The sequence below is a fragment of the Anomaloglossus baeobatrachus genome, chromosome 1 (assembly GCF_048569485.1).
Source record: "Anomaloglossus baeobatrachus isolate aAnoBae1 chromosome 1, aAnoBae1.hap1, whole genome shotgun sequence".
NCBI lineage: Eukaryota > Metazoa > Chordata > Amphibia > Anura > Aromobatidae > Anomaloglossus > Anomaloglossus baeobatrachus.
The window spans coordinates 194,817,473-194,832,353 of NC_134353.1; the positions used below are offsets into that span (position 1 = coordinate 194,817,473).

The 14,881-nt window shown below is 44.0% G+C and overlaps 1 protein-coding gene across 1 annotated transcript in view; it reads right to left on the reverse strand.

The window, feature by feature from the left end:
* The window catches only part of GLRB (glycine receptor beta), a 186,209-nt gene that overhangs the window by 145,059 nt on the left and 26,269 nt on the right, over positions 1-14,881 (reverse strand). Inside the window, exon 2 of the mRNA XM_075347605.1 lies at positions 4,782-4,932. Within this exon, the coding sequence (XP_075203720.1) occupies positions 4,782-4,903 (122 nt within the window). The 5' untranslated portion in view covers positions 4,904-4,932. The remainder of the gene's footprint in view (positions 1-4,781; positions 4,933-14,881) is intronic.

Sequence of the window (14,881 nt, forward strand, 5' to 3'; positions counted from 1 at the left end):
TCTAGAGACTTCCATCTTTATTATAAAAAGAATCCTTAGCCCGAACATGTCCACAGGTAGAGACAGCGTCTATACAGAGTAAGAAGCAGAGAGAGCATTGTCAGCTCTCTTAATCACTCTGTACAGAGCGAGAAGCAGGCTGACAGTGAGGGTATGATTCCACTTGCATCTCTCATTGCATCACCCCACACGGTCTGATGCTCTCAAGACAGGAGCGCCTCAACTGCATGGAAATACATGCAGCCGACCCGCTCCTGTTGGAAGAGTGTGCGCCGTGCCGGGTGATGTGATGCGACACTCGGACAGTGACAGGCAAAGTTTAGTTACCAGGACCTTCGATGACGTCATAGCCACGTGACCAGTCTGTAAGCCAATGTCTGTACAACATTCACACCAGACTGATCATGTAGCACCCCTGAGGAGTCAGTTGCCACAAAATCTAACCTGTGGAAACCCAAACCCCGGAATATCAGTGCCAGTCAACACATCAGCACCCTCAGGCCATATATAGAACCCCAATTCCAGACTGGAAGACTGCCTAGCAACAGGTAAAAGGGATGGGCACTTATTGGTTAATTGCCACCCAATCTGTAGGGAGAGACCCAGCAAGGGGAGGGGGGTGTGTGGTCAGTTGGGAAGTTGGCGGGAAGGTGTGTGGAGGAAGAAGTCAAGGAGAGGAGAGGTGGAAGTAGAGAGTTGGAAGTGAAAGTACAGAAAGAAGGGAAAAGACCTGAAATAACAACGGAACGCTATAACAGGAGTGAGGGACTGTGGAGTACGGAACCAGGACTCCAGGAACCATGGGTTACCTGTGAAGTGTAATACTCCAGGAACCGCGAGACGCCTGTGGAAGTCTGGAACCAAGGATCACAGTACTCAGCACAAGGCGGGGTGCAGACCCTAGGACAGTGGGACACTTTATGGTCAACTGTTAATTCTGCCAGGTGAGGGGGATCTCCAGGGTCCTTCAACTCAAAGAGTCTGAAGCGTCAGCAGCAAAGAGAGGACTTGGGACTGAACCCAAAACTTACCAAGACTGAAACGGAGGGGTTACCCAGAAGCTCTAGGCCACGGGAGAACAATACAAACAAGTGTACATGGAGGAGAGCTAACCCTCGCCACAGCTGGCATGGAGAACAAGGGGAGCGGGAACACGTGTAACCGGCACCAGTGGGTCCAGGTACCAGCCACAAGAAAAAAGGCAAGTTGAAATGAAACTGGAATACCGGTATGGACTGTTTCCTTCTCACCTCCGTACCCGTACACTGACTGTCCCCTAGCATTGCCCCCCTCATCATCCACTTCTGGGACCTAGCCCTGCTTGCGGAGGGCCCAAAACACCTAAGCTGCACTTCTCCACCAGCCCCTGCAGGACCCTGCAGCGGCGGCTTCAATAACTTGGCCGCACACCGCAAGTGGCGTAGTTGAGAACTCTTCTTTTCTTTTATTTATCACCTCTTTTTTATCGGACCGACCCCCAGGGTCACGGAACCGGGCATCGGCTGCGACCACGACTGCCGCCCCCCCTACACACCGCACGCCGGGGACAGAGTACCCCACAGCCATAGGGCGTCAGTCATATGGCTATGACGCCATAGAAGGTACTTTAGTCGGTGGTGGTTACCCGGTGACACAGCAATGATCGGACGCGGAAGCAGAAGCGGCTGGGAGACAGTCTGCAGGATGCATCGTGGGACTTGTAAGTATAATGACAATGTTTATTACTATAGTTATTCTTTATCTTAAAGCCCCCCCGCCCCAATCCATAACTGTAAAGCCAGAGTTCGGTGTTCGGACGCAAGCTCGCATTATCACAGAACCCGAACTCGATTTTTACAAAACTGTTTGGGCGAGGCTCCCTATCATCGGAGGGGGGAAGGGGGTTCACCTATCCCTATCCATTTGTAGAGCTCTTGTACGTTCAAAGGAGCAGAAACCCCCACAAAGTACCCCATTTAGGAAACTACACCCGTCAAGGAATTCATCTAGGGAAGTGGTGAGTCTATTGAACCCACAGGTGCTTCACAGTTTTATAACATTGGGATGTGAAAATGAAAAGTTATTTTTTTTCTACGAATGTTGTTATACCACCAAATTTTTAATTTTCACAAGGTATAATAGGAAGAAATGGACTTCAACACTTAGAAACCAATTTATTCCAAATGAAGCGACACCCTATATGTGGTTGTTAATTAATACTTGAGCACACAGCAGGGCTCAGAAGAGAAGAATTGCTATTTGGATTTTGGAGCACAAATTTGGCAGTAAGTTTGTTGGTGCCATTTGCAGAGCCTCTGAGGTAGCAGTAGAGGGGGGGGGGGGAAATCAGTGACCCAATTTTGAAAATTACACCCCTCAAGAAATTAATCCAGTGTATTATTACTATTTTTATCTCATAACTGTATTACAAATGTCTTTACCAGAAAATTAAAAATTACATTTGTTACAATAAGGGTGATATTAAAAAGTGTTCTTTTAAATTGGATATAAAAAGAAAAAACGTACCCAGCACATTATTACACTGGCATTAGTGTGCAATGGATGCTGCATAGTGAAAATTACAAATATGCCATTTTAGTGGCCAATACCTAGTGCTTAGCTAATGCTTCTGGAGACATGAGCCGCAAAGATTGTTAAAATGGTTGTTCAAAAACAATTGATGACTCATCTAAATATAATATTTTTTTTTGTGGGGGGGTCAAACACTCACGATCAGCTGATACTGCAATGGCAGGGGCCCAAGCTACGGGTAGGTCCTCACTGCGCATGTGGAAACTGTTACATGGGGAGGTATGCGCACAGGGTGCACTGTCAGGATGGATCCTAATGTATCCGTCCACCATAGGGACTCATTGTAAAGAGATCTATAAAGAATGGTATACATCTCATTTCAGTCTTCTCCAGTATAGGAAAGTATAATTTGTTGCACTTTCCTATACAGTTACATGAGGCTGAAAGATCACACTTTAAGCCTGCGTCTGTTGAATAGTTGGTCATGGTGACACTACAGTATACATCTAGAAAAGTTTCCAAATGTATATTGTAGGCTAGGTTCACGGATGCAGTGTGCACATAGACTAAGCGATATACGTGCTATATACAGCAACCCCGTATATTGCTTGGTGGCTGCTGCCTGAATACTGCAGTACATTCACTTCAACAGGAGAACAAGAGCAGTACTCGTTCACTAAGGAATGTCCGGGGCTGCTGTGTTCACCCGTACATCGCTTAGGTCCAGCAGAGTAGGGGCTTATTCACTGGGAACTACAATGACCACCTAAACGTCACGGCACACACACTGCTTGCTGAATATTCACCTGTCCCCGCGGTGCTGTCCTCGGCAGCGCTGTGACCAGCGCTGTCCCCGGCGATGCTCCGCCTTCCAGCTCCTTAGTGCAGTGAATAATCAATGAGTATAATGAGCGGGGGTCAGAATCGGGAGGCAGCAGAGCCAAAGAAAACAGCGCTGGGTACAGGTGAATATAGAAAATCTTTTTATTTCAAAGACCTGTGTTTTCTCCGGTACATGTCACATATGTGCAAACGCGTGAAACACGTATGACCATAACCATGGGTGTGGCTTATACCTCATTAAACACGGATGTCTGAAACCGGCCTTACAGAGTATTTATTGCATCGCCATATTCTGAGAGCTAGAACTTGTTTCTCTGCTGTATAAGCTATGTGTGGGCTTGTTTCTGCAGAATGAGTTGGAGTGTTTTTTTTTCCTTGTTTTACTTTTGGGTGGGAAAGTGAACAAAAAACAGAAATTCATGCGGTAAAAGTGAGAAGGCAACGTTAGTCTTCGTCTCGGTACGATCACAGTGATACCATATTTACATTGGTTCCTTTATGCTTTGCTACTTTTGCACACAAATAGCTTTTTGATTTTTACAATTTGTTTTTCCATCACCATACTCCGATAGTAAGTTTATTTTTTCAATGGAGCTACATAAGGGCTCGGGTTTTTTTTCTGGAGGGGGTTTAACAGTGTTTTCAAAACTAGTTAATTGTATAGTTTGATCCGGATGCAGCATTTTTTTTGTTTTACTTTTGTTTTTACAGTAAAACAATTTATATTTTCAAAGCATTTTTTCCATTTTTCTCACTATACTAGTGAGTCGGGGTGATCGTTGTGCCGTACATGTATGGCGGTTTGCAGGAACGCACTCCTGCGGCGCCATACATGAACAGCGAATGCCGTGAAGGGGTTGAATTCTTAATGTATTAAAGACATTATACTAAAAGGGGATGTCTACTACTAGACAATCCTGGTTTATTCAATGCAGAGCACCATAGAAGAGAGAAAAAAAAAAAGCACACAATCCACCTCACACAGTGGCACAGTTCCATCAAGGTCAATGCTGCTGTTCCCAGTGGGTGACATGGCATTGTTGGGTCACGTAGTCACTGTCCAGCTGCCATTATTATATTATAATATATATCCATACTGATGGAATATTGATGATCTGCTGCCGATTAGCGACCATTGATGGTTGTCAAATGTTCCGTGACCAACTGGGAATACTCTATCTAAAAATATTGGAATTATGCCATAGTGGGAGAAAATGTATACACATATTTAACCTATGGGGCCACAAACTGATTAAGCAGGGTTTTCCAGTAGTAGACAAATTCTTTAAAATGTTATTTACAGTGAAATAAAGAACATTTAATCACTGTTTCGTCTACGTTCTCTTTGTACATTGATAAATCCAAGCCTTAGCTGCAGTAATTAAAAATACATGTTCATTAATATTACAGAGTAAGAAGTGACATACGATGGGCAGAGATACTGCTTCTTCTTCCCCTTTCCCTTCTTCGAAGACTTCTCTTTTGAATGCACTCCATCCAACCATAAGGAAAATACAAGAAAAGCCAGAATCCCCAGTATGAACTTCATCTCGATACATTAACTTCACAGCAACAAACCTGGAAAATAAAACAGCTTATTAGTCTACGAAAGTGAAGAAAGCGCTTCTCAAAGGAGATAAGTGCACAGAGCAAAGGAAGGTTGGACCTTCACCAAGCAGGCCATTATGTCATTTATGGGTCACCCCTTACTGGACAATCAGACGAGGTTGGCCACCTTCTTTAGTTAGAACAGCTTTCCTCCCACAGACCAGCACTTCTGTCTATAAAATGGCTGCTGGTGGACGAGGCATGATCAAACCAGTCCGTCAGCCTCCTCCAGTAGAAAGGCAGCTTTCCATTGTGGAGAGTGACGGTCCGGACACATGATCCTCCATCTAACAGGAGAAAATGGCCAACCCCTTAAGGAAATGGTATTCTTAAAAAATAACAGTTCTTATGAAAATCACAGACCATATACACAAACTGAATTGGAACATGTCTCGCAGTCTCGTCTCGGTACATCATTTGATATTTCAATTTTTCTATTTTAATAAATTTGTAAAAATTTCTACAATTCTGTTTTTTTTCTGTTAAGATAGGGTGCAGAGTGTACATTAATGAGAAAAAATTAACTTTTTTGAATTTACCAAATGACTGCAATGAAACAAAGAGTAAAAAATTTAACGGGGTGTGAATACTTTCCGCACGCACTGTACCTATTAAGTGAATGTATTGGACACTGCTAAATACCTTTAAACAGATGAAAAAACACGTTATCCACAGTTACTCCATTGCACACATATCTATTCACCTCTTTGTAATAGCGAATCAAGTTGGTTTGGCAACATCCTTCATAAAACTGTGCTGGCTATCACTTACTATTTTCTATCATGTACTCATGCATACGGTATCTTACAAGCCCCTCAGAAATTCTATCGCATAATGGGTGTTAGGTTGACTGGTCACCACATTCCCTTTACACCAGTCACTCAGCACAGTACAAGTCACTATACAGTTCCTAAAAATTAAGTATAACTGAGCCAAGTACCTTAACAACTCTTGGATGCAGTCAATCTGGGTCCAGTGACCTGTTCACATTGATTTATTTAGTCTGGTTAAATGTATATGTGGGCCAAACTAACCAAGTAATTTCCGTTGGCGTGTAAGGCAAGGGTCACATAGTCGACTGTGTTTTGACAATGGGTCATTGACACTAATGATGCAGCTGGAGTCAGTCAGTGCATACGCCCAAATCTCATTTTCCAGGGCTTCAGACGCAAGCCCCGATGGAGCCACTGACGTAAGGTAAAATGAAATATGAACATAGCGTTAAGACCATTGGGATCAACTACATGTAGCCGCTCACTTTGCTATATACACAGCCCATTTAGATGGCTTAATTTGCCTTCTCAATGTCAAACTCTTCGACAACATTATTTAGGGAACCCACCTGTGGAGATAATCATATTTATATTTTTATATTATATATATTTTTTTTTATTGTTTTATTTAAATAAATGTTTGGTGATACGGTCTTGCTCGCCTGCTGTTTATTTTGTAGGGTTTGTAGAGATTTGATCACTTTTTACAGATTCTATTCAGCTTCATAGTTTTTGATGCATACTTATACTTACCACTAATACCAAGCTATTGAAATGGGTGAAATCTACACAAACAATTAATATGCAGTAACAGCGTCAGGAGGAGCAGCAGATATTACCCCTGAAGGATTCTTTTTGTGGAGACACCAGCTCAGGGATTCCTATGTAATCTCTGAGATGGGGACTCTTCCCTCCAGTTTCCCTTTGATTTTTTTCTCGCTTCTTTAAAAGGAAGGTGTCGTAAAAAAAAAATAGTTTTTAAAAAATTCAATAACTGAAAAAATATAAAGTATTAGTGTTTTAATGTTATGTTTACATAAAATTCTTTTAATTGGGAAAAATATAATAAAAAATTCAAGTTAAAGTTTAAGTGTTATTTTCCACTCTTAAACACTAGGAAGAGCAGCTGCTGAAATCCTATAGAAATCCTACTGTAGAAGTAGCTCACATTACAGCTGCAGTAAAGTGGGCAGAATCTGCTCTCCTGTGTGTATCCAATCTGGGTGTTTCCAAAAGGAAAAGAGAAAATGAAGTTTAGGTTCACAGTGTGGAGCCATTTTGTTGGTGGCCACAGAGTGATCCTAATATGTCTAAAGTGTCACTAAGGCCAGCTGCATAGTACTCCACTGTATCCCCTGCCGCACGCTATCCAAATGCCCCACACTGCTTCCCAATGCCCCCACACTGCCTACTGAATGTTTCCCAATGCACCATACTGCCTACTGACTTTTTCCCAATGCCTCCCTGACTATATCCCATTGCCGTATGCACTCACCTCAGACCTGCGTCCTCGGCAGCAGGTCCTGTCAGTGAACACAGTACATAGCAGCGAGCAGCGGAGGCCCAAGGTAAGCACACGCGGGGAGGGGGGTGCGCGGCAAAGTGCAAGGCGGGGGGTCCATGGCAAAGTGCGGGGGGGTCAGAGTGGGGAGCAGCAAGACAGGCTCAGTTACGGTGCAATCACCGCTGCCCGGCACCGGTACTCACCCCATCCATCCTGGCGGGTGACAGGGGGAGAGTACAGCACACAGGATACGCTGTGAGCTGCACAAAGATGGCACTGATCTCCTCCCTCTGATGTGATCTGGACAGCCCAGGGGGCGCCTCCAGGTCACAGCAGGGAGCTGTCCTGTATTAAGTATAGGGTCGGAGTCCAACCACTGTCCTCTATGCCCCGGGCGCTGCTATAAAGGAGGTGAGTAACTGTCGTTACAAACCCAAATCCATGATGGCAGACCCCAGTGCTTCAGTAAAACTAGAATTAAATAAAAACTAAATAAACAGTGAATTTAATTTTGTATTAAAAATACTTGATTTCATAATCACTATTATTAATACAAAAATAAAAAACGCGACACCTTCCCTATAAGATTTCCCACTGAAGTCTCCGAAAGTGTATACGGGTCCTAGTAACATTGCTTTCCTTAGAGTGGTCACTGGATTGTTGATTATTTTAGACACCGACTTGCTCACTTTCCTTATTTTCTCCTCTGGAAGAAAGTATGTTTGTTTTGTAGAGTCTAGTAATATCCCCAGAAGTTTGCCTTTGGTCTTTAGTTGTTTGTTTTTTTTAATTTATTAACCACCCTAACAAGATTAATATGTCTCTGGCTTGATTTATGGCCATGCTGCAATGTGACCTAGAGTTTCCCACTATTAGAAAACCGTCCTGGTATGGGATGAATAGAATGTTTTTCTCCCCGATATGAGAAAGCATTTCTGCCACCAATTTTCTGATTACCCTTGGAGCCACTGACAGGCCAAAGTGGGAGGCCTGGAATTGCAGGTGGGTCAGACATCCTTTCTGAATGTTGACCGCCACTCAGATATTTTTGGTGCTTCTGAAATATCTGAACGGCATAGTAGAGACGCCATAAGTCTTCCCGGGAACAGAAGTTTTACTGCCAAGCCAATTGTTTCTATTTTGCAATCTTTTGTTGTTATAAATGTATTTAAATCTATAAGGTTTATGATTGTCCTGAAAGAGATGTCAGTTTCCTTCTTAAAAAGAGAGCTGTAAAAAAGTTTGCCTATGTCTCCCTCTGGTATTTGCATGGATTTTGATTCTTTTCTCTCTTGTACTTTCATCGTTGCTCTAACTGCTTTCACCAGTTTGTCTGTATCCTCAATGGGGAAACAAGGCTGCCCCCCCCTTCCCCACGGTCATCCGAGGAGTACAAGGATGAGGACTCATCATACAAGTAACAATACTGGTATTGAATGATCTGTGCAGGGGAACCCTTGGACTCACCCCCCCCGATATACCAAGGCCGGTGGTACGGCTTCTTCCGTAGGCTCTCCTGGCTGGTTACTGGCATCCATCTGGGAATATTCCTTCAGCTAGGGTGATTTTGCCATGAGGAGTTGCCTTTATAGTCATTCCTCCTAAATAACATCCCCTGTGCCCCGAAAGTGATATCTCCGCTTCTTGCTCCGCTCATGCCCCCCCCCCCCCCCATACTTTATTCTGATGACAGGTTCTCTTTAAGGAGTTGTATGTTGCAATGTACATATGTGATGGTGGAATATTGTGGACTGTGTATCATTTTGTGTGAGTTAATGTTTGGGCGTGGTTCACTGTCCATTCTGTGTCCCTTCTGTGTACATTGTCCCATTTGCAGGTTTAATTCCTCCCCTGCCAGGCTTTTGTTTCTAAGTCGGGGGAGGGGGCGTGAGATCCACCTAAACTCTCTGCTTACCTGAAGAATTGGGCAGTCTGTTGGAGACTTCAAGAGTGAAGCAGGAAGATTGAACCTTTGGGAGAAACTGGCTTCTGAGAGAGACCTGGATATTTATCGGTTACCGGACTATAATTGTGTTAATGGACTAATTTTACCCTCTGTTTTGTGGATTTTATGGACCATTTGATTTGCTTGGAATAATTGCTCTTTGGATTGTACCGCCATCTCTCGCTCGGTTGACTGTGTGATATCGGAAAAGGACCCTGTGACAATATACATGTCCACAACCCATCTATACAATTGTCTGATTTACATTCCCATCAGTAATATCAGGCGATATGCTACAATATTCTTATTGAAATTTCGAATGATCCAATATACACTGCAGGAGAAGAATGACAGATTCACTGCCATCACATCCTGAGCAAAGGAAGGAACCATAAAGTTTTGGATTATAAAAGGTTCATACTTTACACCGTATCACATTGGCAAGGGCATATTGCTTGGCAGTCACTTAGGCATAGAAGAAAAGACGGAAGAGAACAAAAGTGGTTATGAGAGTCATTATGCCAGTTTAACCTTCACAACCACCCTCACTTACAGGAATATAATATAATAAAATGCCCACCTGGCCAAAGAGAAGGGTTTGTGAGGGTTTTTTTTTTTTTTGCATTTTCAGCACTTTGTTAGTTTACACAATATGTCTAGAGGCTGGAAGAGGACGTGAAACGTGTGTGCGCAGCCTTTTGGCTACTCACGCCATTTGCAGCAGGGAGGTGCGCTTAGAGGGGACATCACTAACATTCAGTCCACATCTGTGCTATATATAGATTTGGCATATACAGTATAGCTTCTCTAAATTATGGCAAGAGAGCAGAATTATGGAATATGTTGGCTGATATGAATAGGTACGACTAAAAAGAAGGAAGAGAAGAAGCTGCTCTGCTGACGTGACATGAATCAGGAACATCGCTGGTGTGAGCGGTCCGGGATTGTGCTGCACCGGGAGGAGACGATACCAAAGAGACCAAAATAACATTTCCTAATTGCAAATAATTATGAGTGTAAATCTATCATATGACCCATTTAGGGAAGAATCACTTATGTGATTTTTAAACATCACATGAAAACACAGTGTATAAAAATAAAGGCCAATTGTGACATTTCTTAGCAAATTACGACAGTCCCATTGTGACTTTTGTATATGGCAGCGCATTCAGGGAACTTTCTCCACAATTCTGCTGGTTCACACATTACTTGAAGTTCTTTAATGAGCATTCCATGAAAAAAATGGTATCCTTTAGCCCATAACTAGTGTTAATCAACACACCAGAAATCACAGCAATCTGTCTTAGGCACTGATTGGAAATGGATCAAAATACCCATATAGTCAGTGTTTGGGGAATAGAACCAGGAACAATAGAGCATAATTAAACAGGTTAGCGGCAAACCAGGAGTTGTGGGGAAAACGCTAAGTACTGTTGAAGAGAGCCATTATATCAAATACTTAATTAACCTCTAGACATAGAGCACCGTGAGGTGTGTTCAATGAAATCGATCCTCTATACATAAGCCAGTCAGTCTTCAGAGGAACCCAAGATGGCCCCCGATGACATCATAGACCCGCCCATCAGCATCACCAAGATGCCCCAGATGACATAGACCCGCCTACGATGAAGCCTACCAATCAGCTCATGGACTAACAGATTGTTCAACCCACTGACCAATAAACACATCCGGACATGCCCCTTTCCAAGGTTATATCAGGGCATGTTTCAGTTGAAATAAAGCAGTTTCTGGGCCGAACTTGGTCGAGGAAAGATGAATATCTGACTGTGTGTCTGATCTCATTTTTCAAGCATGCACTCGATCCACACCAATTAGAATCAGGCAGTAGGCAACTTGTGGAACTTTGTAGGAGTTCACCCTATCAGTACAACTTGTTTTAATATTTTTATGCGGTTGGAGCTCTTCTGAAATAGCTTGTACGGCACAACAACAATGTCTAGCGGTGCTGGTGGTATCAATCTCTTTAAAGAGCACCAGTCACCATATTTTTCATGTTAAAATGGACACATGATAATAGGCGCTGCAGAGCAGAATAAAGCAATTTTTTATTTTAAAATTTCTCCTTTCCATTGTGAAGATATTAGCAATCAAGTATTTGGAACTTCAATAGTTAACTCCAAATGGGCATTACCAGACAGATTTCACTGTGGGTGTGTACTTCCTCTAACACTGACCAACCATAACCAGGCAACAACACTGGGGAAAGAAGGACTCGCCCCACAATAGCTTAGAAATATATGACATGAATTATTGGTCATGTATACTCTATGTGGTTCCTTTTTGTGACAAATCCTATACCTATCAAGCACAGCTACAGTATCATTACAGGTTTTAATCTCTGTTCATGTCACACACAGATCTTCTTCTGATTTTTATAATAGGCATAAGGAGATTGACAATTTGGTTACCGTGTCATTGATGCTGCACCTATTGTGTCTACTGTGCTCCCTCTCACCTATATTTTTATAGTATGACAATGATAATCTGGATTTGATAACTTTATATTTCTTATTTTTGTAATCTAATTAGCAACTAATAAAATGTATCTACTGTGGCTCTCAGTTATGTTAAAGGGGTTATCCAGCTTACTTTGACTTTTTTTTACTATTACCCTATTGGGCTACATTGGGGCAGGTAAGTAGAAAGTGAGCACTTACCTGCCCTGCTGTCAGCCCCTCTCCCCCGGCTCAAAGTGGTCATGTAACCGCTCCTGCCGCGATTTTGCTGCTTCCGGTCATTTCATGTCAACATGGGCAGGACAGTGTTGACATGCAAATCTGTGAACAGCTTGTTGCCGCCCCCTTCCCTGCACCCTCCCACACATTCCCCAGCACCCCGTACTCTCCCCGCCCACGGTGTCACCACCAGCCCGTGCGGTCTGTGTCCCGCTCCAGCCCCGTGGCTGCCTGCACTGCAGTATCAGCAGCTTCTCACCCTGCAGTGCTGGCAGCCGTGGGGGATGATGAGCACTGCTGTCAGGAGGTTAGATGAGATCATTACCTGCTGTGACAATCTTCGCTTTATTCCTGACGTCAGCGCAGTCACTGCCTTCTATGCCCGCTGCGTTTTCACGTCACTAGCGGTGACATCACGAACGATACTGCTGAGAACGCAGCGAGCATAGAAGTCAGTGACAGCGCTGACGTCAGGAGAGCAGGAGATCGTCACAGCAGGTAATGATCTCATCTAACCTCCTGACACCAGCGCTCGTCAACCCCTGCAGTGACCTGGGCTGACCTATTGATGTTAGCTAAGGTCACTGCATTGCTCTCCCAGCCAATGGGCAATGTTCTGTTCTTCATTGACTGGGACATGGACTATGGTATGGATCGTCGTGGGACCCGGATATGTTTTTCTTTTCAAGAAATTGGTGAAAGAGGGAATGTTTTGGGGAGTGTTTTTTTCAAATAAAACTTTTGTTTATTTTTTTTTCTTACTAACTGGGTTGGTGATGTGGTGATGTCGGGTATCTGATAGACGCGTGACATCACGAACCCCAGGGCTTGATGCCAGGTGACATTACACATCTGGCATCAACCCCATATATTAGCCCGTTTGCCACCGCACCAGGGCATGGGATGAGTTGGGGCAAAGCGCCAGGATTGGCACATCTAATGGATGCGCCACTTCTGGGGCGGCTGTGGCCTGCTATTTTTAGGCTGGAGAGTGTCCAATAACAGTGGACCTCCCTAGTCTGAGAATATCAGACCACAGCTGTCCTTACCTTGGCTGGTGATCCAATTTGGGGGGGACCCCATGTTTTTTGTTTTAAATTATTTATTTAAAACAACAGCGTGGGGTGCCCTCTGTTTTGGATTACCAGCCAAGGTGAAGCTGCCAGCTGTGGTTTGCAGGCTGCAGCCGTCTGCTTTACCCTAGCTGGCTACAAAAGATAGGGGGGACCCCACGTTGTTTATTTTTTTAATTCTTTAATTTATTTTTTGGCTAAATACAAGGCTAAGCACCCTTTAGTGACACATGAAAGTCACTAAAGGGTGCCAGCTTAGAATATGCAGGGGGTAGGACATTATATAGGTCTTTCTCATCTATCCATCCATCTATCCATCCCTCTATTCATTCATTCATCCCTCTGTCTCTATATCTATCTATTCATCTCTAGATCTACTCATCTATTTATCTATCTTTCTTGCTGGTTCCATTTTTTGTGGTCCGCAAAAAAATGGAAGGCACACGGATGCATCCGTGAAAAAAATGAACCGTTTTTTGCAAACCGCAAAAAGGAAACGGTCATGTGAATGTAGCCTACATGTGTTCCCTATAGGGGTAAGGTTCGATACAGAACGATGGTGTGGGAAAGGGGGGGGGGGGTCGGTGCAGAACGACGGGGGGGGGTTATCGGTACAGAGCGCCGTGTGTGTGTGTGTGTGTGTGTGTGTGTGTGTGTGTGTGTGTGCGCGCGCGTGTGTGTGTGCGTGTGTGTCGCAGAGCCCAATGTGGGGCTGTTATTACCATTGCTGTGGTGATAACAGGTCAGATGCTGGGCCAGAATACTGACAGGGAATGGGTGTGCTGAGGGCTGGGCTGGACACTGAGGCCGGGCGGTGCAGCTCTGACTGGGAGGTTTAGCACAGGAAGTGGTCAGTTTGCTGGAGCAGAAGGTAAAGAAAGAGCTGCAGAGAATAAAGTAATAATTCAAGAGGAACAAAAATTAGAAAGCAAAAAATAACAATGTAGGGGTGTTTTATATGACAATACAGCACAGATAAACTCAAATTTTTTTGGTAAGCTAATGTCGGACAACTCCTTTAATAGATGTTGATAGGATTTTACTCAGTGTGAGACATATATTGACAAAAAGCCTCCGCTCTTGATTGCAAAGTGATGACACGCTAGAGTACAGCAGAACTGGATTTAACAACTTTCTTCTCCAGCAGATAGGGAGGAAGGGGGGGGGGGATATCTCCCCGAGCCTGAGAGTTATACATCTCCATGGAGAGAACGTAGAAATCAGAGGCAAGCAATTCAATATGCAATGCAGAGTTGGCTGTAGTACACTTGCTTTGACAATACTAATGTACATTTGGTCATGCCCATAAAGCTAATCTAAATTTAAGAGGAGAGCTACTAGAAGTGCTTGTAATGAGCTCCAACTCTGCGCACTGCCCCTCCCCCCACACTTACTACCAGAGAAAAGGCCAAAAGTTGTTAGGCTGCTTTCACACATCCGGGTTTTTGCCACCAGGCACAATCCGGCGATTTCCGGAAAAAAACAGATCCGGCGTCTATTGCCGCCGGATTCATTTTTTTCCTCATAAACTTACGTTAGTGCCGGACTGTGCCGCATGGCCTTGCGTTTGATCCGGCTTTCGCAAGATTCGGAAAAACAGCAAAAAATCACCCCTGCGCTGTATCCAGCGCCGTGAGGCATGTTGTAGAACGAAAGGCTATGTGCTCGTGAACCCGGCCGGCCGCTCATTATTCCAACTCTTATTCACTGCTTCACCTGCCCACCGGCACCTATGATTGGTTGCAGTCAGACGAACACCCACGCTGAGTGACAGCTGTCTCACTGCAACCAATCACAGCCACCGGTGGACGGGTCTATATCTTGCAGTAAAATAAATAAATAAAACAAAACAGCGTGCGGTTCCCCCAATTTTGATACCAGCCAAGGTAAAGCCACACGGCTGAAGGCTGGCATTCTCAGGATGGGGA